At 49.6% G+C, this 24,904-nt stretch overlaps 2 protein-coding genes across 2 annotated transcripts in view; both read right to left on the reverse strand.

Annotated features, from left to right (window-relative positions):
* Positions 1–54: 54 nt before the first annotated feature.
* The window catches only part of LOC144128638 (uncharacterized), a 111,472-nt gene continuing 86,622 nt past the window's right edge, over positions 55–24,904 (reverse strand). The window contains exons 9-10 of the mRNA XM_077662187.1: positions 18,907–19,108; positions 55–3,681 (exon numbers count right to left, since the gene is read on the reverse strand). Coding sequence (XP_077518313.1) covers positions 3,526–3,681; positions 18,907–19,108 — 358 coding nt within the window. The 3' untranslated portion in view covers positions 55–3,525. The remainder of the gene's footprint in view (positions 3,682–18,906; positions 19,109–24,904) is intronic.
* LOC144097228 (uncharacterized) lies at positions 20,685–24,583 on the reverse strand (the record flags this gene model as incomplete). The annotated part of the gene is made up of 8 exons (XM_077630240.1): positions 20,685–20,719; positions 21,208–21,298; positions 21,704–21,763; positions 22,328–22,393; positions 22,799–22,858; positions 23,423–23,488; positions 23,894–23,953; positions 24,518–24,583. Coding segments are annotated over 8 exons (504 nt in total), but the record flags the coding sequence as incomplete, so codon positions are not given.

Raw genomic sequence — 24,904 nt, forward strand, 5'->3', positions numbered from 1 at the left:
AAACAAAAACAAAGTCCCTTCATGCAGTACCTGAATTAACACAAGGCACTTTGTGAAACGATGGAGAGAACTTTATTCTTCAAACATTATATTTCGGGCTCATGAAATCTCAGTTAATGCAACGAGGCGATACTTAAGGTAGTGTAATAGCTGTTATTTATTAGGATAGAAGCTTTGCCTCTTACATTAAAGAACAGCACCACGACCAAGATGCAGTTATTAGGTTTATGATACCATTAATTCGGTCTTTTGTTCTTTAAATAAGGCTTATTTGTAAGGCACACGAGGTTTTCTTGTACAGTGTACATACAACAAAATTCATCAAAACTTATTAAGTTCAACACTTGTTAAAGAGACCATTGCACACTGTTCATTTGTGACATCACACTCAGTGCATGTATAATTAGTGATGGGGAGAATTCAAACCCTTTTACATAGCTTTCACACCTGCAATGCAGTAAAGGCAAAACCATGGTAGGCCCAAATTTTCTATTTTGTGCGATATTTTTGCCATGCACTGAGTTTTCATGAACATGTCCATCAACATAATGTAGTACAATTGACTACTATCAAAATTCGTAGAATAGGCAAATATTATTTTAAATCATAAAAGGAACTTCGATAATGCCAAGAAAGCTGCAAGTGTGCGTGATTCAATGTGCATCACGTACAATATGTCAGAAACTTAAAAATTTTTCGACATGCAGCAAACAGTGAGAATTCCACATGTGGCAATTTCACATGACAGCATGAGAGAATGATCACTTGGAGTAAGAAAACCACAAAATACACACATGTACACCCATGGGTTACAGTATTACAATGTTACAGATGAAACAGGCATGCTCTTGAACAATGCAACTGCACCAGTAAAAGTTGCCACTGTTAAGATAACTACTTTGTTATCATGACAATTAGCTCATGCATCTTTTCAGCAAGATGCTAGTTTTGTGAACAAATGCATTAGCATTTCACTGAAGTGCTGCTCAAGTACTGCTGATGATGTAAGTACCAGCTGTTAGTATTCTATGAACAAGAAATGTCTAAGAAAAGTGATGAGGTGCATGAAATTTCATTTTAAACAAAGAATATTCACATCCTACTGCATCTCCCCATAACTCTCCAATGCAGCATGGCCTTCAGATTTCCAGCCGAAAGATACACAAAAAAATGCTCTCAGCAAACCACCTTTCTGAGTGCTTCTGTGCATCAGAAAAACAAAAGTAGTACAATTATAATGCATACCGTTAAACATTAATTACTGAACAGATGCTAGTGCCATAATCCAGCAAAATTCAGGCTGCTAAATGGATTCCACATTATCTACCAAGATCAGGGCAGTGTCAATGCTGTCAGAATTTCAGGATCACTGCCTATTGTTACCATGTCAAATGGCAGAAAATCACACGTCCGTGCCAATGCAGCTTTCAAGTAAGGTCTCAGAAATATCTACTTAATTGAACTTGGCACTTAAGTGGAAGCACACAACAGATAAGAAGCCTCAGAGCAGCCATTTCTGTGTTGAACATGCTATGGTTATGATTATAGGGTCGGTACAGCGCCAAGATATTTTTCGCAATTCCTTTCCATTATGTTCGCTCTGACAAAATACATGACATACAGCATATAGAAAATCCGCATGAAAAAAAGCTGAAATGCTCTAACTTTGGTGCAAGACAAATATGACGTCACTACCCTCTCGACCAATAAGGGAATTTGTACCATTTTTTAAAATGGTAGAAAGCGAGTATGAAATCGCCTTTAACGAGTGTTGCTTTGAAGCTAAATAAACAGTGTAAAGTTCCCACAGCTTTTGATCTCGAGCAAGCACGAAGCGCAAGGAGCAAAAAAAAGAACCACGCGGACACTGCAACGTGCCCCTCTTTTTTGCAAAGCACAGAGCAGATGTTTGTGCTTCTTGTTACTAAGGCAGAATGCAATGACCACTTCCTGAAGTTTCTTATGCAGTCTTTTTATATTCAGTTCTTTCGATAAGCGTCTACAACTTAGCCCTCCAAAGGAGTGAAAAGAAAGCACGTAGGAAGCCATGCTCGATGCTTCCATGAAGTGCAGTCTTATCATTATCTGATCATGCAGTTTTTAAGTAGCGAATAGAAACTACATTTCTTTGAGGTGTTATTTAAGACGGTGTGCTAATTATGAAATGATTTGGTTTCTGCTCTCCAGTCCTCCACTCTGCTTGCCGCCCTTGCTCAGTGCTTCTTATAGTGGCAGCTTTGGGAAGGCTTTGGACATGCTTGCTCTCTCCTTCTCATCCACTGTCCTAGTACTCCTGTCCTTGTATTTGTCTCACCTCACTCGGATTGTTCACGACGCACACGCTAAGGGGAACTGCATTCTGCCGCACAGACACAACGGGAGCGAATAGGACTACATAATTTTGTTTTTCACGCGTAAAATGCGCCGACACTTTTCGGATGTTTTTGTTTCACGCTACACAAGCCGCACAAAAGTGAAAGGGTTCTACGCCTTTTGCGGATTGCCCGGCATTTTTTGATTGTCTGCCGAAAGTGATGTTCCGAATTTTCCTTGAGACAAGTGCCCTCGCGAGACTGCGAATGCAGACTTGCCAGTACTCTTCGATCTCCCATCGGCACTCAGGAGTCATTGAGGCTGTCATCCTTACCCTCTATATCCATGGAACAGCAGCGCTCTTGGCGACAGGAGCGCTCTTGGCGACGCGAGCGCCACCGTACACGTGCTCCGTACACAAAGAGGGAGCTCACACTTCTTAGGCAGAATATCAAAACAGTGATTGCTTTGATAGCATGCACTTATGAACAAAATTACACTTTCCTATTCTCAGCTGTGACATCACTATTTGAGATAGGCTAATACATCGAGAGATGAGCACATTGCATAAGAGGCTTGCTTGTAGTGTCATTGCATTTACACTCTTTTCCATGCTCACAACTATCAAGGAATATTCCTCAAACATACACATCGAATAAATACACTCTATACAAAGTTAAAGTGCTCACACGGCTCCCATGAAACAGGAGACTTGCATTTAGTAGTGCAATGAGATGACCATTAGGCCCTTGCGATACGCATGCTTGCACCAAAAATACACATGAGAGGAACACTGAAATACTGTGGTAGTCAAAGGCCACTTGGGTTTTGCACTGAATGAGTGCGGTATGTATAAACAATGAGGCTATGTGCAATGAAAGCACTTCTTCTGAAGTGCAGCGTTCTAGTTTACGGTGAGAAGATACAACAGCTGCTCTACTTTCTAGCACTTTGCCACTTTCAGAAAACAACAGACTATAAAAATCGCTGAGATGCCAGAGCATAGAATGTGGAATATTGGCATAACCATGTGATGTAAGAAATCACTCAAATGGCTGCACACTTCATTGTAAAAAGAAAACAGAGCTCAGTGAAGCCCCGAATGAATTTACTCCAACAGTGGTGACAAGGATGGTGCACTTAATATCACACACAACACTGCTGACAGTGATGGAATGTTTGCACAGAAAATAAAACACAAGCTTTCTATTTTCAAACGTCCTTTCTGCAGATGTAAGGCAGCACGGTTAATAGAAGCGTGCTTTGGTTGGTCATGAGTGAGTTCACCTCCATGATGTCTGCATCACGAACGTCGGTGCCGTTCACCTCAAGTATCTCGTCCCCGATGTCAAGCAGCCCTTGCAACACCTGCAGTGAACATTGAACAAATAGATAATTTATTGTTTTGTACAGTCTAGCATTTAGTGTCGCCGCATAGCTCATCCTCACCACGATTTAGCTCAGTTCGATGTCAAAAGCGACGTAGCACGTTTGTCAACTCGCATTGAATCTCGGGTGCAGAAAGCGATTTGCAAACCTTCTTAGATTCAGATGCACACATGCACGTCATACCCACAAATTAGATCGAGTTCCTTGTAATGTTAATCGCAACAATGCACAATGTGTCGCATATTTAGCCACCTTAGGCCAACTTTGTGAAGCCGCTTATCCGCCAGGGTGGCTCAGTTCCTACAGCGTTCAGCTTCTTAGCAAGAGTTCGCGGGATCTGTTCCGGTCGCGGTTGCAGCCACATTTCAATAAAACAAGACGTAAAACTCCATGCAACGCCATTTTGGCGCACTTTGAAGTGCGCCAGGTGGCCGAAGTGAAGGCACATTAATACTACAGCGTGCTCGGTACAAGGGCGAGCGCCGGTTGAGGTCGACACAACAGACGCCGTGGCAGGTGCCAATTAGGGCCCTCCGCAGACCGGCCGCTTCGGCGCGGAGAAGCGCCTACGACTGGCGAAGCGCATGAGCAGAATGTGCGGCACGCCATCTGTCCTGAAATCAGCGAGGCGGCAAGCCACGACGACACCATGGAAAAGTTCGGCGTGGCCGGCGCTGGCAGCAGCGAAATCGAGACGACTCTATTCGGCGCCGGGCGCCGTCGGAGAGCCCGGTCAAGCGCCGCTGGAGTGCAGAGGATCCACTTTGCCAACATGACGTCGCCGCGTGGCGGGCGCTACGTCAGAGCACAAACGTGCCTTTAAATGTGGAACGCTTCACATACGGTGTCCCTGATTGCCCACAGTGTTGGCATGACAGCTGAGTCATGACATAGTGGACGGCTCCGTATTAATTTAGATCACCTGGAGTTGTTTAACGTGCACTGACATCGCACAGCACACGGCCATCTCAAGCATTTCACCTTCATTGAAAGGCGACCGTCGCGGATAGGACTCGACCCCGCAACTTTGGTAGCAGCAGCCGAACGTCAAAGCAACTGAGTCACCGCGGAGGGTGATGCAGTAAGAAAGCGCCCGTGATTGCATGCAAGGTAACACACTCATACGATTTCCGCAGCGCTCGCCCCAAGTCATACTAGATTTACGAGCACGAGCTGTGTCATATATGCACACCATATCCCATTACCATATATGCAATAGTATCAAATCAAGGTGCAACTTATAAAACTGAGTCGGCCTTGCTCAATTTCTTAAGAACTGATTTAAGCTCAAAAAGGAATCGGTACCATGACAGAGGCCACAATAACCAAGCACGTTGTGACGTCAGCAGCTCTTTTAGACAGGCCTGCTTCACAATATCAATGACACATAAGGCAACAAAATGCGACCAGTCTTTAAGCACGACGTATATCTTAGCTCTCATTCTCGGCAAATACAGGCAACATCGTCGGGAAACCGCGGCTGCCTTGAGGGAAGCTGAACATGAAGCCGAACCTGAAGCACAAGCAGAGCTACTTTGTTCAGCGATATCTTAAATGATTTGGCCATCGTCGCAGCCTTGCGCGCTACATGTTTCAAGAGTCGCCTTCGTCACATTTAATACGTTTGTCCTCCGCAACTAAATACTCGGAGACAGCGGTGCCACTGCCATAGCCGTGCAGTGGAGCCGATTGAGTCAAGAGACAGAGCGGCTCGCCTGTCTGAGCAATGCCTGCTCCATGCAGCCGCACACGCAGGTGAGAATGCTGCCTACGCGGCCTAACGCGTCGTTACAGGCGAAGAGGGGGCGAACTCTGTGGCGCTTCCAGCAGCGAAGGACGCTGAGCGCGCTGTTCAGCTGGAAGAGAAGTGCCTCATGGCGGCGCCTAGTCAAGGCGCGAAAGCAGCCAAGGAGACCATGCGCGCTGCTCGGGTCGAAGGACAGAAGCATGCGAAGGCGATGGCCCGTCCAGCAGCCAAAACACCTAAGGGATGCCCGAAACCGGCAACCACCGCATATTTGTAAGCCGTCCACGAATGTGCCAAGTCTTTCTTGCAATAGCAGCTGAGGGACCAGGTAACCTTGCTGACTGTTGCAGGATACCTTCGAACATTAGTCTTGCGTACCTGGTTCTTTCTCGCATTTCAAGCTAACGCCTACTTTCGATGTCTGCTCTCGTCTAAGACAAATTGAGACCATGAGTGGAAAAAGAGAGAGGAGGGGCCGTAAAGGCACGCCTTGTCTGGGCGAATTTTTCCTTATTGCTTTTTTTCCAGCTGTTCGCGGCGTTGGATCCCTCTGCCACGTATACCACTCCAGAGGCCGCTGAATACCCAAGTTTGTTTCGAAGGGAACCTTAGCACAACAAAACAAAGACAGGAGAGGGGTGACGCAGGACGAGCGCTCATGCTCCACTAGGCGGAAGCTGGCACGGCGCTCCTCCGAACTAACCCGAGCTTACCCAAGTTACTCCGAGGCTTTACACGAGATTTTTGGTTGGGACCGTGTTAACTAGTGCTCTCGCACTAGAACATGAGCGCTAAATGTTCACCGACACTGACCTACCAGGCTTACACATGAATCGGCGCGCCAATAGGCAACCTTCAAGTGGTTCCGATTGCTGCTGGGCCACCAGCTAATCAATGCATGGGAACACATCAGGCAACGAAAAAGCGTTGGCGCATTCAGAAAGAACATAAATGAGCGCTGTCCAGGCACCAGCCGCCATCCTCCGTGCAGCTCGTTAGGAAAACTGTCCCGCTGGTGCTCCACTACTTGGAAGGAAATATGTCGCGTCCCGCTCTGCATCCAGTGCTTTGTACATTTTCAGGATAGCAACTATAACGGCTTCAACGCGCAGCGCCGTGTAGGTTAAAGGAGAGCCAAGACAGGAACTTCATTTACAATAAATATTTTCTCATGTTCCTGTGAATGGAGCCGTGGAATATTTTTGTTTCCCTTTAACAGAGCAGCTGTTGAGCTCAGGGGATATATTTGGCCCTTTTTTATAGTCACTAGTTGACGCTCGAGGCTGGAAATTGTGCTAAAATACTCCCTTGCTAATTCATGGTGCCGCAAATTGTGCAAGATATGTATGCGAAATTTCCAACATCAACACGCAGCAGGTCGAACGTGAAAAAAACGTGCAGCATACTGTTCCTTGACATAGGAAGCATTTATAGGAAGCCGGATGTGTTTTTTTTAACATTTGACGATTAGGAAACGCCTGCATAATAGTGTTCACGCCGTGCCTGTGCGTGCCATACATAGAATTCCAGTGCAAAGCAGTAAAGCTGCCGCGGCAAGTGCACAACCTCTTTCTATTTAGCTTCTAAGAGCGCTAGCTCTTACTCATCCCGTTTCGAGATTTCGTGGGGTCTGCTGCAGCCCTTGATCACAGCGCCATCTGTGGCAGCAACTACTCACCACCTTTCGAGATTTCGTGAGGTCTGCTACCACCCCTAAAGTCACTGGAACCGTTCCAGTGACTTTAACTACCGGAGATCAAAGCGTCATCTGTGGCTGCAAATAGAAAACAGCGCATCCAGATGGATGGATAGATGGACGGATGGACGGACGGATGGAAGGATAAGGCTGAACCCTTTGAATCGGGCGGTGGCTCAAGCCACCCAGCCATGACATGAAATTTTACTCTTGTCTTGATTTTAGCCGCCAATCAGATAACCTTTGTTTGGTTACTTCTACCCACTTAAAATCTACTTTCCCTTCACTGTCCTTAAACCCCAATGCCTTGGATAAATCAGCCCCGCTGCTTTCCACTGTAGGGTGAAGCCCTTTACAGAAAAGTATCTAGTGTTCAGCCGTTTCCTCCTCTCCGCACGAAACGCACAACATGTCTATCTCGTGGTACCTGACTCTTGCAGCGCCATCTACAAGAGCATTGCAGAAACAACCACCTTTGCGTGCCAATTATGACGTCACGGTCCAGTATGGTGGATAGAGGTGGAACTATGTGAGTATGACGTCAGGCGACGAAATGGCAGCATCTAGACGACGAGTCGATCACAGCAATGACAAACTACACCCAGCAAGTGTAGGAAAAGGGTGAGCTCCCCAAGCAGTGGAAGGAAGCTAGTATTATACTAATTCCTAAACCAGGCAAACCACCAAAGCTGGAAAACCTTAGACCGATCTCTCTTACGTCCTGCGTAGAAAAGTTAATGGAGCACGTGATCCAAACGAGAATGACTCGATTTATGGAAGACAACGAGCTATGGCCAAACGAGATGATCGGCTTCCGACCGAGCTTGAGCACCCAAGATGTAATGCTGAGACTTCAGCACATCATAGATTCGCGGTCGAGAGACGCAAAGGTAATCTTACGGTTACACTTAAAAAAAGCCTTTAATAATGTCAAGCACGAGGCAATCCTAGCAGAACTGCAAGAAGTAGGTGTAGGCTGTACAACCTACAACGACATAAAAGACTTCCTGTCTGATAGGACAGCGCGTATAAAATATCAGGTCATAGAATCAGAGGAAATCACGTTGGGAAGCAGAGGTACCTTCCAAGGCTCTGTACTATCCCCGCTCCTCTTTAACCTCGCAATGAGAGGCCTCCCCACGAGACTCAAAGAGATAGAAAACCTAAACTTCAGCATGTATGCGGACGATATAAACGTTTGGATTAACCAGGGTAGCGACGCTGACATCGAGAGCAAGCTGCAGGAAGCCACGAATATAGTGGTGGACTACGCAGCAGCTAGGGGGCTCTCTTGCTCACCAGAGAAGTCAGAGCTCCTGGTGTCCAACCCTAAATCTCTGAGACTTAAAGCAATGACTTTAACATCACAGTCGAGGGTAAACCGGTCCCCAAGGTAGACAATATCAGGATCCTTGGTCTCCATATCCAAAGCAATGGATATAATGATGCGACTATAAAGCACCTGGAAGGCTATGCGGCACAGGTCATCGGAATCTTTAGGAGAATAGCCCTCAAGGAAAGAGGGCTTAAAGAGAGGAAGGAGCCTAATTAAGCTGGTGCAGGCCTACGTTATTAGCCGTCTGAGCTACGCCACACCATACCTTAATATACAGGCCTCGGAACGAGACAAACTAAATTCGATAATCAGAAGATGCTATAAGCGAGCACTCGGTATACCTATAAGCACTTCAACCGAAAGACTCTTAGGAATGGGAGTTCACAACACATGGAGGGAAATCGCCGAGGCTGTTAAAACAGCCCAGCTGGAAAGACTAAGCCAATCCAGCACAGGTGGGCCTATCCTAAACATGGTAGGACTACAAATTGACAGGGGTATGCAAAAGAAGCAGGACATCCCAAGAATAATTAGAGAACAACTTAGGGTGGATCCTCTCCCTAGGAATATGCACCCCACCTTTCACAAGGAAAGGAGGGAGAAGAGAGCTGAGGCGCTAGTCAGGCGCTTCAGCGTGGCAAACGAGAAAACAGTAGCATACACGGACGCGGCGAGTGGCAAGCTGGGAGCGGCGGTAGCCTCGGTGGTGGATGGCCGGGGTGAGGCAGTCTTATCAGCAACCATACGCAGCCGCAATGCGGAGTCAGCAGAAGCTGCAATGGCGCTTGCTTGCATAGGGACAGAGGCAAAATTCATAGTTAGCAACAGCAAAACGGCCATATATAACTATGGTAGAGGTAGGATTGCACCAGAAGCGGTGCGGATACTAACAGGAAGAAAGGTAGACAGGAAAATTAGCCTCGGATGGGCACCAGCTCACACGTCAGTTCCAGGCAATGAAGCGGCACACGCTCAGGCTCGAGATCTCTACTTCCGAGCCGGAGCAGAACCGCCCGACTGCAAAGAACTAGACGAGAGACTGCAGAATTACACGGAAATAACTGAAAACTACAGATTACAAAGGAGACTAGTCGCTCCACCGGACCGAGAGCTCGGAAACAAAGAGGCGACGATCTGGCGCAGATTACAGGCAGGAAATTACTATAATCCGGTCTGGGCATCGCACGTCCTCAAAGACGAAGACATAGATGATAAGTGCAAAAAATGTGGAGAGGGGGACCATCGATCACGTAATTTGGAAATGTGTAGACTCCCCAGGGGCTAACGAAGGAATTGATAGTAGAGAATCCTGGGAGACCCTTCTGCGGAGCACGGACCCCGTAAAGCAGAAGCAAGCCATTCATCTGGCGGTGGAGGCCGCGAAGAGCCAGCAACTCTTTGCCTGCCTTTAATCGCGGGGATCCCGGCCCCTACCCCCTAGGCCTGCGTGCCGGGGGTAGGGAGTAGGGGGCCTCCCTTCTGATGGAAATAAAGGTTTTTGGAATGGAATGGCAGCATAGTTTCGGTTTCTTGAATCCAGGATGGCGGCCATTAAAATTGATTGTGCCTTCTAATCTCTTTTCCCCGTCACCAAAAAATATCCTAAAACGGGTAGGAAGACTGTACCGTTACGGAACCGCTACACATGTATACATTCGTTCCGCCATATATACTCCGACAACAGCGGGCACCCATGCGGAGACAGATGTATAATCAGAGTAGCTGCAAAGACCTTTCACAAGGCTCAAAATTTTTTTGAGGTGTCGGGGAGCAGGCGTCAGCGTTAATTTGTGGCGTCACAGGGAGCATATGTCAACTAAGGGCGCAGAAATAGGCCGCCGCGGCGGCTGAGTGGTTCTGGCGCTCGGCTGCTCGCCTAAAGGACGCGGGTTCGATCCCGGCCACGGCGGTCGAATTTCGATGGAGGCGAAATTCTAGAGGCCCGTGTACTGTGCGATGTCTGTGCATGTTAAAGAACCCCAGGTGGTCGATATTTCTGGAGCCCTTCACTACGGCGTCCCTCATAACCCGAGTCGCTTTGGGATGTTAAACCCCGTAAACCATAGACCAAACCTAAGAGCGCCGAAATGAAACACCTAAAAATTGATCTGCATTAGAACATGTATGGTACATGGCTGCCAAACTTTGTAAATGATGAGGAGCACGAAAACCTGCCGTAATAGTTTCCTTTATCAACACGAATCTAGAAAGAAAAATTGGCGGTGGTTTAGCTCTCGTTAAATCTGGAGTGACGCGATAGCTATAGCTGGCCGAGTGGAACTTGCTCAGTGGAGCTTCGTTCGCCACGCGGTTGGTCACGTGACCAGCCACGGCTTCGCGCCGCCGGCAGCTGCTCTGCACTACGTGACCAACCACGTGACAGCGTGGCGGCACAGCAACGGGGTGGCGGCGCAGCCACAGAGTGGCGACACCGCCACGGCGCCGCCACCCTGAAGGCTCTAAATGTGACCGTAATGTAGCTATCGATACAAAAAAGATACCCCACAGCTTCGTACGTTCCTATTGATTTTGTAAATGAATATGTGCAATTGTGATTTATATTTGCATAGCATATACAATAGTAGAGGGTACTATATAGTCCCCTCGATGGAGGCGAAATTCTAGAGGCCCGTGTACTGTGCGATGTAAGTGCACATTAAAGAACAACAGGTGGTCGAGATTTCTGGAGCCCTTCACTATGGCGTCTCTCATAGCCAGAGTCTCTTTGGGACATTAAACCCCCATAAACCCTAAGCCTACTTTATAGTCCCGGTAACCATTTGCAGCATTTACAAATGGCTGCCTGCTAGGAGACACAGCTTACCCACTCTTGCCACGTCTTCTGCCTCCATATCGCCAAACAGGAGCTTGGCCCCCCAACCAGGGATGGCTACTTTCAATAATGCCCATACTAGGCAGCGAGTCGTCATTGAAGGCACCTTTGGCCTCGTCAATGCAACATTTCAGCGCTTGAATTACATTTATGCGTGGGTTGTATTAAAGGCTGCATATGTTGTCTTGGCAGCATGTGTGCTCCACAATACGGCAAGGCTCACGCACTGGAGGATTTGCCGCACACCACTAAGAGGCCGATGTTGAAACCACCGACTCCCTTGAAGCACCTGCTTTTGCGGTTGCTTTATGGGACAGCATAGCACAAAATCTATGAAGTGATGCAACCAAGAAGCACGACTTGCTCATTTGTTGTGCGAAATCTGCATGAACTGTCCCAGTGAACATTTTCAGATATACACCCAACACTCAGCCAAAACTATTGTATGATATTTTTTTATTAAACATGTAAACAATACTGTTTGAAGCAACAGTACAATGTAACTTGATTGCAAACAAATTAATGTAAATAAAAAATTTGCAATAAAATCTGTAAAGCGGAACAGTAAATACCACCGTACAACAGACATTACTCAGGAACAAGTTACAGAATGCTTTTAACTGAACAAAGAACCATTTGAAAGCTCAACATGGGAGCAGTAATGTTAAGAGTACAGTGAGTAAAACTAGGCATTGAATAAAAGCTAGCAACCTGACATGTACTTACCCCCCTGGAAACATATGAAAAGCAGGGCACTTAAAATTAAGTATTTCAATTCTTATCAGATAGGAAAAATCTTTCGCTATAGCACAGGCACAGTTTTCATTTATTTATTTATTGTTTCTGCAACCTTTTAACAACATTTTAGCAGAGTGGGCATAAAATATACATGACAGCAATTGCTTTAAACAACACAATTCAAGGATGTTTCAGTAAAAAGGAAATTAGCAAAAATCATGAACAGGAAGAAAAAAAACTACAAAATTACTCACAAATTTGCTTCATTATGAAAAATAAACACTAAATAAATGCACAGAAAGGATGCAAGATGTTGTGAATGAGATTACCGTAAGCAACAGAGATTTTTGCGGGCTAGTTTACGGGTCAGCATGAGGTAAACAGCCCACTCCGAGACCCATGCACAGACGACTAAGAATGAGAACGAACACAGCGCTGTGTTCATTCTCATTCTTCGTCCTCTGTGTCAGTGTCACGGATTGCGTTGTTCACCTCAGGATACTCTAAGTAAGCTGCTCCATATTCCCAACATCTGGTGTGGAGTGGTGACGCTCAAATCTTGTAGCAAATTTTCCGAGAGCAGCAACTCGCTCAACATGGGCCTGCCTGCCTGCAGTCATGTGGCCGTCATGCCTTTTTTGGCGGTTCAGCTCAGCTTCGCGGAGGTGGCTCAAGAACCCTGAACAACCAGGCGGGCCCTCTTAGCAGTGGGTGGTTGCTCTTGGGATGAATTGTCAACGGGTACATCCTTGCCAACGGTGCTTTGGTTTCCCCTGGTTGGGCTCTGCTGAATGCTGATGGTGGCGGGTTGCAGACAAGATGGGCTGTAAATACACAGTGCCAATAAAAAAGTATCACTTGAGTAAAGCTGATATCAACTAAATAATTTTGAAGAAAACTGACATTTTTCATGAATATACCTGTATACATGATTCAAAGCTTCATTCAAAATCCTTAGTGCTTCATTAAAGCAGTATTGATGACCTAAATTTGGTTCGAGATTTCTTCGTTGTAAGAGTGCGCAAAGCAGTGGTATGCATGATTTGCACGTGGTGTTCGCTTACAAGAGCTATAACTTTCTCATGCTGTTTCCATCAGTTTCACCAGGCAGTGACGAAGCCATACTGGGACGGTATAATCTAACGATTCTTTCCTAAATCACTTCCATTTTTGAATTTCCCGTCCTTCCAGACTGCCTAAAGCGACGCCATGCCCTAGGCTTCAACCAATAACCAAGACCAAGCCTGAGGCGTGGCATCACATCAGCCAACGGTGAAGGGCGGGAAATTCAAAAATGGCATGAATTGGTCGGGGAACCGTTATATTATACCACCCCAAGGGTGGTATAATAAAATGGTTTTCCAAAACAAACTGCGATGTGATCACTGGTTCTGCATGTTATAACTCCGGCTCTTGAGGCTAAGCTGGCGTTACCGGTATAGTGAATTAAAATAAATCACCTCACAGTTTTTCCCTGCCTGACGTAGGCTATACTGAACGTTTATGTGAAAGCGTGGTGAAACCGAAAGAGCATGAGAAAATATTCAACCATCAATCACTTAACAGTCGCAAACGAGTACCGCTATGTGACCTAAGTTCACGAACTAATGCGCGTGCATTACGAAGAAAACACGCAAGCAAAAACTGCCAGAAATTGGCACTATGAGGAGAAAAATTTGTCGGCCTGCGGAAGATTTGACAACTTCGAAAAAAAAAATCCCAGCGTGGTTTCTCTGCAGCTTCTTTCCGTTGCTTCCACTTCAGCAAATATATAACTATAACTAAAACCAGCGACGGAAGAATCGTTGTCAAGCTGCTCGAGAAGCAGACTTTTGTTCTTATCCTTGCAATTATTTCTGTATTGAAATGCTAAATAAATTGATTTGATTTGAAATTAACAGGCCATAAACATACTCGTTTTGGTTCCGCGCAACCCCGGGCCCCAGCAACCACGGCGGTTTCACGACGTAGGTCTTATCCACTGCTCACTAAACTCCCTCGGCATAAAAAAACTATGAGCCCACCTATATACATTAGCATGCGCATCAGTTTCTTATGCTTACAAGCAGTTTGTTATGCCCACACCAAACATATGAAAGGAGCAATTACGGTGCCTAGTTATATGTCAACTCAGGTGAGAATCGTAACAGTATATAGACTCACTCTTGAAACTCGCATGACCGACGGTCATTTCCAGTTGTGCTCCCACACTTTCCCTTAAGCGTTCGCCACTTGTTTTCTATTTGACTTGGTGCTAGGCTGCCTCCGAATACCTCATTGATCCTCGCCGCCAGCATTTCGCAAATTTGTTTTCTCGTCGTCTGTTGGCTCCTGAGGTTCTCTTTGAATTCCTCGCAGACTTGGATGATCAGCAAAGACTCTTGCTTCGGCCAAAGCTCATCTGATGCAATGTGTGAGCCAACGGCTGCAGTTTCCTGTTTGCGAAAGGCAAGCCGCAGTCGAACGCCACCTGAAAAATGTGATGCTTAGCTGGTAAATGCGACAAGAACTATATGGTAGTTGGAACTATAGTACCATAGCAAGCGCGTGCAAAAGCTGTATGTACCATCAGTTACATACAGCAGCAATCTTTCTAAGAGGGGCATGCCGTCCGGGCCAAGCTCGTGCAAGTATCGCGAGCGAAATCGAGTGTACTGTGCATCCGAAAAATGAACGCAGTGGTGACTGGCATAGCAAAGGCCAGCGCGATGCATTGAGTTCACTGGCCACAATCGCAGACGCTTAGCCGTGCGCTAGACCCTCCACTAAAATCTCACGTGGGCTGGTGCTCAGCCTAGTGCACTATAACGCAATGTATTGTTAAACCTGCACTGTTCACTGAAGCCATACGAGTGACAAAAGCGCCGCACAAATCCAATGAGTGCCGTCTGCTAACACGACCTTTGCGTTAAGGCCACGTGTATATTGCAGGTTAATGAGCACACTACTGAATTAAACAATGTTTCATGCCCCATTATGCACAAGTCTCCATGCAGCACCCAGATCTCAGGTAAAGAGCCAGCCATGGCACTGCCGGCAGCGCTGTTTCTCCATATAAGCATCAAGTGGGCTGTGATTAAATAGCCGTAGCAGATACAGGACCTGTGCTTGAATTTCGCGTAAAATATAAAACATCAATTTCGCATATAAAACATGTATCAGTTGTCTTCTGATGCACACCACCAATGAAAATGCTATGCCGTAAAAAGCGCTCTTTTAAATTAAAAAGCCTGTTTTTAAAAATTACTGACACTAATTGGTGATAATTAGTGCCCCGTGCGACGTCCGTTCAGGGCCCCAAAGAAGGCGAAGCGGCCACGGGCGCGTGAGGAGCGCTCAGGCTGCGTCGTAACTGTGCTTGGGGACCACTCACTCCCTATATCAGCTTTTCCCTTTAAAGTACCCCCTCACTTCACAAAAGTCTGCAGTTGGGCTAGTTGGTGATAGGAGAACGTGATCAAACAAACGGAGCACAAGAACTGGTGGCGCAATACAGAGGCCAGTGTTATGTCACCTGTCTTCGTGTCCCCAGCCATCATGCCAATAACGGCCCCACGGTGACACAACAGTTTTCAGCCAGTGTGACTGCCAACATTGGCCCCAAGGTGACTGCCACAGCATGGCTTAAATGATCGAATAGTTCTTTTTTCAGATATTGGCATAACCTGGCCGCCTACATGCATTCCCAACATGGCAAACGATTGGTTTTTCCAACAACACGATTGTAGATATATAACACGGAATTAGAAACCCAGTCTATGGTTTTTAATACCATGGGGCTTTTTCCTGTATAATGTGTAATTTGCTATAACTCATAGAACTCTCATATAAGACTGCAAGAAATCTTTTCGTGCAATGTGTTTTCACTTTACAGCATTTAAGTGACTGAAACAGTGCTATGGGCCATATTTTACTGCACACCATTTACTGTCATTTCCTGCCGTTCTGACGATCCAGGTTGGGTAACGCAGCTTGGCAAGCTGATGGGGCAGTTGCAGTGCCTTGAAACAAATTCCTCACCCAGCTTTTGCAAGACGACCTCGCAATACGTTGAAGCTGCAAACAGACACATGATCATCAGCATAAGTGTGACCACCACAGGAAAAAGACAAATATTATTAAATAGATTGAATTTTGTGGCACACAGTGTGCGAGAAGGTACTCTGAAACATCTCTACAGAATGATTTGTAAATGATTATTAAGAACTACTGCCACATTAATTGCAAAACCTGGAAACTAATTCATCAAATTTGCCTTGACTGAAATGCCGATTTCAAATGTTAATGTCCAGTGTCACACTCCGAAGCACACATACTAAAAGAGGCACAACATAAATATAAGATTTAATGCAAACGAACATAGTTTGATTTATATCATATAAAATCTAGCAGTTTTTTTACTTTTTATTCCGGCAGTGTTATGTCATAAGTGGTAGCATCTCCTACCCTTGGACGTCAAAACAACTACTTTAAACAAACACTAGGAGCACCTGTTTCCATTCCCTTGTATGCTGATTATTTTAAACAAAATTTTTATCTGTATGGATAAATGATTGCACTCAAAGACTGCTTCCACAGTTTTTCGAAATGCGTTGAACACAGGGGACTGAGGGCACTTTTGTATTGAAAAAAAAGTCAACAGTTTATCTACGTTGCTTCGCGTGCATGTAACATAGGACACGGAACTCTTACTTCAAAATCACACGAATGCACTCCTCTCACAGTCCATAGCTTTTAAATCGCAGTCAACTTAGGCAAAACCAGCTCAAACCAGGAATTCAGTATTTTCTGGCACACCTGCAAGTGGACAATCACACAGAAACAGTATGAAACTGTTACACATATTTCAACTGGCCTGGTGCAGTGGGAAAATAAGCATTTCTGATTGCCATTTTGCACAAATTATAGACAAACAACGTCTTCATAAACGCAACATATGTCGGGCCACAATGACACCCCACCCCAAAGATTGAAAGGTAGTCAACTTTTGGCCAATCCTTTTAAAAAAAGACGAAAAATAAAGTTTTCACCAATCTGGCTGCAGTCCTTTGCGCACAACGTCAAGCTAGACATTTTGCAATGCAAGTTGGTACACAGAACTCGTCCCAGCACTTTGTCGCTTTCTGTTTTCCTGCCAGAGGGAACCAGTAGTCAAAGCAGCAATTACTCGCAAAGCTATACTAACTTTCAAACACATTTAAAATAAAAGAACAGTTGGTACTCACGAATAAAATCTTGAAGGACTGGATAGTGAATCACGTGGCAGCTTCCATAGCGAAGCAGATGAAGATTTTCGCTAGCACACAGTACGAACGGCGTCAGCGCGAGCGTTCGCCGTTATGCACGTCGAGTCGAGGATGCGGATTGGAGGCGCACTGCGCTACGCCACAGCAAGTGTGCGGAGCTAAGCGGCCGTCGAGTCTGGCCGACTGCAATGGGTGGGTTGATGCGCAGCCCCCTTCGCAAATTACACTTAATCCTCTTTCACGCTAGGGGAAAGAATTTTCTGCGGGGGAGAACAGAAGCAGGCGACGGTTTACTACTCGTGCGATGATCGCACCTGGCAGGGCGCGCCGCGAGAGTCGACTCGCTAGCATCGACTTCATGTACACATTCATCGAATTGAGTTGACCTTTCTCAGCTCGACCCCCGAACTCGACCCACAACGCCAGGCTCAAGTAATTCTATTTTTGGTGCCTTTGTTGTAGCAAAGGTGAGAGCAGCACAAAAGTGGCTAGAGCGAAATCCAGAGAGGGTGGTTGATCGGGCTGCGTGTAGCTGGGCGCGAGGGGAATACAGGTGCGAGAAGGTGGGTACCTAAAATCACTAAGAAAATAGCACCTAGCACGGCGGGGGCCAGTGCACTTCCCAGAAAATGGTTTGGCCAGGACAAAATCTGGCTACATGGGACTTAAAGGTAAGGGGAGGGGCGGAACGAGCGACAGCATTCCGCAATGCTTGGACAATGCGTCATATGAGGCTCAGAAGGTGACAAGAGGCAAAGAAACGACGACGCGATGGCGTCATACTGATGTTGTTTCAGTGCAAAAGGAAAAGCAAGAATGAAGAGCTAGCCTCCTGTCCAGCGCCGGAAACTTTTGAAGAGCAAAACATGGAGCATGGTCATCGATTTCATCCAAACAGCTCTAAGCACTAGCGTAATGTTTGCGGCCGTGTACTGTAGCCTCTTTGGTTGAAGCTGGAATAAAGACGTTACAATGAAAATACAAAAAATAAGGAAGAATAACTAAAATTAGCACGCAAATGAGTGTTCTTCGAGTGCTTCATTAATGACATATGAGGTAAACACAGAAGGATAACACACGTCCTAGCGGCACCATTCATCAATTACAATGATTCCCCAGCAGAGTGAAGAATTCTGTGCTTTTTACACAACAAGGTAGACAGGCCGGCCCGAGTCATGGTGATGTGGCCCGCCAGTCCATGTCTGGGCTAGCTCAAAATGACGCAATGAGCTAATGAACAATGCACCACCTCTGGATTGTTGGTATTAAAGCTTTGAGCAAAGGAAAAGTACACGCAAACAGAAACAAGTAGAACTGTGATTAGTAACAGGTTCTGATGCTTTTATTTAATAAAGGTGAATTTAGTAAACAAAAACATATGCAAGAGCAATCAGTACAAAATACTCAAGAGAACAGTAAAATACTAAAATAAAACAATTTACGGCATTAAAAAAGCTAGCCACCTTAGCTTCGGCGCTTGAGAAGGTGAACACAGAAAGGTTACCTAGAAGCACCTCATGGTGCCACGATTCCCACTTTAAGGCTGAAAAGGGAGGCACGTGGCCTGAGCACCACACTGTAAGAGCTGAAGACACTTGATCCGCTCACCTGCTGCGTACGGGAGTCCGGCATGCGGGACACGAAGACCCCGTGGTGTGCGTGCACCCTTCCCCGTGCCAGGAAGAAGCCGAAGGAGCGGCCGGGCGGCCGCCGTAGCTCCACCACCTGGGTGCCGTCCAGGTTCTGCTGCAGAAGCTGTGCGCTCATGTGCGTCGGATGGCCGCCGGCCCACAGCGGGTCGCTGCACGAACTGCGACCGACGAGACACAGCTCAGTTAGTAAGGCGACCGGCGGCCACCTTTGCGAGCGGAGACGGTTGCTCAGGGCGGACATCGATCCAATAAAATTGCTGCGAATACTGTCTTTGCCACCGCTCAGTGACGTAGTGGTTAGCGACGAAATAAAGCGCAACAGTCCACTACAATATGCCTGCACTTATAATGAGAAAAAAGTAATACGTAGTAGTAATTTTCACTTTAAAAGTTTATGCAAACGTACGCCAGCTTGGTGTGAAACTCAAAAATAAACAAGATTTCACACAACGGTAACAATGTTGTCACGTGCACTTAATGCATCACGAACTTCATTTTTCAGTTTTCTTCAGGCACAGATAATAGCATGCAGCTCTTTACGGCATCTATTCGCGGCCGGTCGCCACTTCACCGCAGCCTGTGGCTAGCGGGCCGCACTGAAAATGCAGGGTGCCAGTTTTGCTGTTTCTTAACCCTTTAACACTTATCGCGAATTCGAGACATACACATTGCACGCACTGCTCCCAGCAGCCAGTGCTTCCTGACCAAAACTTTTGGCGCCACTGTGAGCAAGCTGCGTGAAAAAAAATGACGGACGATTTAGCGTGGTTAGGCCAAATGTGAATTAGGTGCAGTAGAACTTCGGTTTTCATTCCGGTTTCAGGTGTCGAGGCTTGGTTCCCAAGCTCAAGCAGGAGGCTGACAAATATCGACAAAATCGGTGAGTGGGGGCCTTGTTGCTAGCTAAATAAAACTGTAGGGGACACTTAAGCTCTGCCTTCAGGGTATGAAGCGATAGCCTTAATGGGTGAGTGCACATGTATGAAAATTGATCATTCTCTACTTTACATTCATAGATCACTGTGAGTCATACCATTCCTGGCGCAGTGGTGCAGCGGTCAAGCGATGCGCCACCGCCCTTCGATGGTAGGTGCTGCCACCGCGGCTTGCGCGAAAAAGGTTGCTCTTGCTGAACAACCTCTCGAGGCCAATGATCAGTTGCACTGCCACCTGCTACGGTGGGCAGTTTCCTCACAATCCGGTGGACAGGTTGAAATGACGTTACAAGCTCAGGTGACATAGGTGGTCTACCTGCCACTCAGCTCTTAAAGGTCTCAGAAGGACCGGACAGATAAACATCGGCGAAATCGACGAGTGGGGGTTCTAGTCTTACAGCGCATTAAAAGGAGGCGCAAATGTGTGGGCGCCGTCCGGCCTGCTGTCAGCGACTCCTCATCTGTCATTTTTCGAAAACTCTTGCTGGAAGAAATTCGACACAAAAAAATTGCTAACTCTCCCTCGGTCCTTGAAGATTGCCTGTGTGGAAACGAGAGGCTGAAAAACTTCGTTTTGGTATATAACTTATTATTTTATATTCGTCGCGAATTTACGGCACTGTGCACCCATGTCACATTTGACTTTTGCAAAACAATACACTGAAGGTCCTTCGGCAGGGTGACCACCGCCTTTCTCTGCACAAAATACGTGTACCACCTGCTGTCACTGGTCCGGAATAGTATAGGATGCGCGTCTTGTCAAAAGATGTCGTGACAACTGGTGCACATGGAAAAAGCTTCAACCTGGGGTAGGAGGTGGGAAGCCTGAATTCCCTAGTCAAAGCAAAAAGTCCCACAGACAGCACCTTTTTGCCTCCTCCTACTCTGGCCTTTCTTCATGGCATGGACGGGTTCTAATAAATAACCCGAATGACCCAGACCAAGGCAATTCCTTTTGTCGAAACGTTGATCAGAAGAGTGAGGCTTCCCCCTCCCTCCCAGAGTGAAGTTCTAGTTTGCAAGAGCACCTTGCTCGAACTCTCTTCTACCCTAAGCCGCGCAGGATCTACGGAGACAATAGGGAGTTTTAGACTGGGGACACTGGAGCTGCTCAGTGCATGCGCCGAGAGGCGTTATTCAGCGCATGCCCACTGACACCCTGCTGCTGCTGCTGCTGCTGCTGCTGCTGCTGCTGCTGCTGCTGCTGCTGCTGCTGCTGCTGCTGCTGCTGCTGCTGCTGCTGCTGCTGCTGCTGCTGCTGCTGCTGCTGCTGCTGCTGCTGCTGCTGCTGCTGCTGCTGCTGCTGCTGCTGCTGCTGCTGCTGCTGCTGCTGCTGCTGCTGCTGCTGCTGCTGCTGCTGCTGCTGCTGCTGCTGCTGCTGCTGCTGCTGCTGCTGCTGCTGCTGCTGCTGCTGCTGCTGCTGCTGCTGCTGCTGCTGCTGCTGCTGCTGCTGCTGCTGCTGCTGCTGCTGCTGCTGCTGCTGCTGCTGCTGCTGCTGCTGCTGCTGCTGCTGCTGCTGCTGCTGCTGCTGCTGCTGCTGCTGCTGCTGCTGCTGCTGCTGCTGCTGCTGCTGCTGCTGCTGCTGCTGCTGCTGCTGCTGCTGCTGCTGCTGCTGCTGCTGCTGCTGCTGCTGCTGCTGCTGCTGCTGCTGCTGCTGCTGCTGCTGCTGCTGCTGCTGCTGCTGCTGCTGCTGCTGCTGCTGCTGCTGCTGCTGCTGCTGCTGCTGCTGCTGCTGCTGCTGCTGCTGCTGCTGCTGCTGCTGCTGCTGCTGCTGCTGCTGCTGCTGCTGCTGCTGCTGCTGCTGCTGCTGCTGCTGCTGCTGCTGCTGCTGCTGCTGCTGCTGCTGCTGCTGCTGCTGCTGCTGCTGCTGCTGCTGCTGCTGCTGCTGCTGCTGCTGCTGCTGCTGCTGCTGCTGCTGCTGCTGCTGCTGCTGCTGCTGCTGCTGCTGCTGCTGCTGCTGCTGCTGCTGCTGCTGCTGCTGCTGCTGCTGCTGCTGCTGCTGCTGCTGCTGCTGCTGCTGCTGCTGCTGCTGCTGCTGCTGCTGCTGCTGCTGCTGCTGCTGCTGCTGCTGCTGCTGCTGCTGCTGCTGCTGCTGCTGCTGCTGCTGCTGCTGCTGCTGCTGCTGCTGCTGCTGCTGCTGCTGCTGCTGCTGCTGCTGCTGCTGCTGCTGCTGCTGCTGCTGCTGCTGCTGCTGCTGCTGCTGCTGCTGCTGCTGCTGCTGCTGCTGCTGCTGCTGCTGCTGCTGCTGCTGCTGCTGCTGCTGCTGCTGCTGCTGCTGCTGCTGCTGCTGCTGCTGCTGCTGCTGCTGCTGCTGCTGCTGCTGCTGCTGCTGCTGCTGCTGCTGCTGCTGCTGCTGCTGCTGCTGCTGCTGCTGCTGCTGCTGCTGCTGCTGCTGCTGCTGCTGCTGCTGCTGCTGCTGCTGCTGCTGCTGCTGCTGCTGCTGCTGCTGCTGCTGCTGCTGCTGCTGCTGCTGCTGCTGCTGCTGCTGCTGCTGCTGCTGCTGCTGCTGCTGCTGCTGCTGCTGCTGCTGCTGCTGCTGCTGCTGCTGCTGCTGCTGCTGCTGCTGCTGCTGCTGCTGCTGCTGCTGCTGCTGCTGCTGCTGCTGCTGCTGCTGCTGCTGCTGCTGCTGCTGCTGCTGCTGCTGCTGCTGCTGCTGCTGCTGCTGCTGCTGCTGCTGCTGCTGCTGCTGCTGCTGCTGCTGCTGCTGCTGCTGCTGCTGCTGCTGCTGCTGCTGCTGCTGCTGCTGCTGCTGCTGCTGCTGCTGCTGCTGCTGCTGCTGCTGCTGCTGCTGCTGCTGCTGCTGCTGCTGCTGCTGCTGCTGCTGCTGCTGCTGCTGCTGCTGCTGCTGCTGCTGCTGCTGCTGCTGCTGCTGCTGCTGCTGCTGCTGCTGCTGCTGCTGCTGCTGCTGCTGCTGCTGCTGCTGCTGCTGCTGCTGCTGCTGCTGCTGCTGCTGCTGCTGCTGCTGCTGCTGCTGCTGCTGCTGCTGCTGCTGCTGCTGCTGCTGCTGCTGCTGCTGCTGCTGCTGCTGCTGCTGCTGCTGCTGCTGCTGCTGCTGCTGCTGCTGCTGCTGCTGCTGCTGCTGCTGCTGCTGCTGCTGCTGCTGCTGCTGCTGCTGCTGCTGCTGCTGCTGCTGCTGCTGCTGCTGCTGCTGCTGCTGCTGCTGCTGCTGCTGCTGCTGCTGCTGCTGCTGCTGCTGCTGCTGCTGCTGCTGCTGCTGCTGCTGCTGCTGCTGCTGCTGCTGCTGCTGCTGCTGCTGCTGCTGCTGCTGCTGCTGCTGCTGCTGCTGCTGCTGCTGCTGCTGCTGCTGCTGCTGCTGCTGCTGCTGCTGCTGCTGCTGCTGCTGCTGCTGCTGCTGCTGCTGCTGCTGCTGCTGCTGCTGCTGCTGCTGCTGCTGCTGCTGCTGCTGCTGCTGCTGCTGCTGCTGCTGCTGCTGCTGCTGCTGCTGCTGCTGCTGCTGCTGCTGCTGCTGCTGCTGCTGCTGCTGCTGCTGCTGCTGCTGCTGCTGCTGCTGCTGCTGCTGCTGCTGCTGCTGCTGCTGCTGCTGCTGCTGCTGCTGCTGCTGCTGCTGCTGCTGCTGCTGCTGCTGCTGCTGCTGCTGCTGCTGCTGCTGCTGCTGCTGCTGCTGCTGCTGCTGCTGCTGCTGCTGCTGCTGCTGCTGCTGCTGCTGCTGCTGCTGCTGCTGCTGCTGCTGCTGCTGCTGCTGCTGCTGCTGCTGCTGCTGCTGCTGCTGCTGCTGCTGCTGCTGCTGCTGCTGCTGCTGCTGCTGCTGCTGCTGCTGCTGCTGCTGCTGCTGCTGCTGCTGCTGCTGCTGCTGCTGCTGCTGCTGCTGCTGCTGCTGCTGCTGCTGCTGCTGCTGCTGCTGCTGCTGCTGCTGCTGCTGCTGCTGCTGCTGCTGCTGCTGCTGCTGCTGCTGCTGCTGCTGCTGCTGCTGCTGCTGCTGCTGCTGCTGCTGCTGCTGCTGCTGCTGCTGCTGCTGCTGCTGCTGCTGCTGCTGCTGCTGCTGCTGCTGCTGCTGCTGCTGCTGCTGCTGCTGCTGCTGCTGCTGCTGCTGCTGCTGCTGCTGCTGCTGCTGCTGCTGCTGCTGCTGCTGCTGCTGCTGCTGCTGCTGCTGCTGCTGCTGCTGCTGCTGCTGCTGCTGCTGCTGCTGCTGCTGCTGCTGCTGCTGCTGCTGCTGCTGCTGCTGCTGCTGCTGCTGCTGCTGCTGCTGCTGCTGCTGCTGCTGCTGCTGCTGCTGCTGCTGCTGCTGCTGCTGCTGCTGCTGCTGCTGCTGCTGCTGCTGCTGCTGCTGCTGCTGCTGCTGCTGCTGCTGCTGCTGCTGCTGCTGCTGCTGCTGCTGCTGCTGCTGCTGCTGCTGCTGCTGCTGCTGCTGCTGCTGCTGCTGCTGCTGCTGCTGCTGCTGCTGCTGCTGCTGCTGCTGCTGCTGCTGCTGCTGCTGCTGCTGCTGCTGCTGCTGCTGCTGCTGCTGCTGCTGCTGCTGCTGCTGCTGCTGCTGCTGCTGCTGCTGCTGCTGCTGCTGCTGCTGCTGCTGCTGCTGCTGCTGCTGCTGCTGCTGCTGCTGCTGCTGCTGCTGCTGCTGCTGCTGCTGCTGCTGCTGCTGCTGCTGCTGCTGCTGCTGCTGCTGCTGCTGCTGCTGCTGCTGCTGCTGCTGCTGCTGCTGCTGCTGCTGCTGCTGCTGCTGCTGCTGCTGCTGCTGCTGCTGCTGCTGCTGCTGCTGCTGCTGCTGCTGCTGCTGCTGCTGCTGCTGCTGCTGCTGCTGCTGCTGCTGCTGCTGCTGCTGCTGCTGCTGCTGCTGCTGCTGCTGCTGCTGCTGCTGCTGCTGCTGCTGCTGCTGCTGCTGCTGCTGCTGCTGCTGCTGCTGCTGCTGCTGCTGCTGCTGCTGCTGCTGCTGCTGCTGCTGCTGCTGCTGCTGCTGCTGCTGCTGCTGCTGCTGCTGCTGCTGCTGCTGCTGCTGCTGCTGCTGCTGCTGCTGCTGCTGCTGCTGCTGCTGCTGCTGCTGCTGCTGCTGCTGCTGCTGCTGCT

This window comes from Amblyomma americanum, chromosome 1, assembly GCF_052857255.1.
Source record: "Amblyomma americanum isolate KBUSLIRL-KWMA chromosome 1, ASM5285725v1, whole genome shotgun sequence".
NCBI classification, from domain to species: domain Eukaryota; kingdom Metazoa; phylum Arthropoda; class Arachnida; order Ixodida; family Ixodidae; genus Amblyomma; species Amblyomma americanum.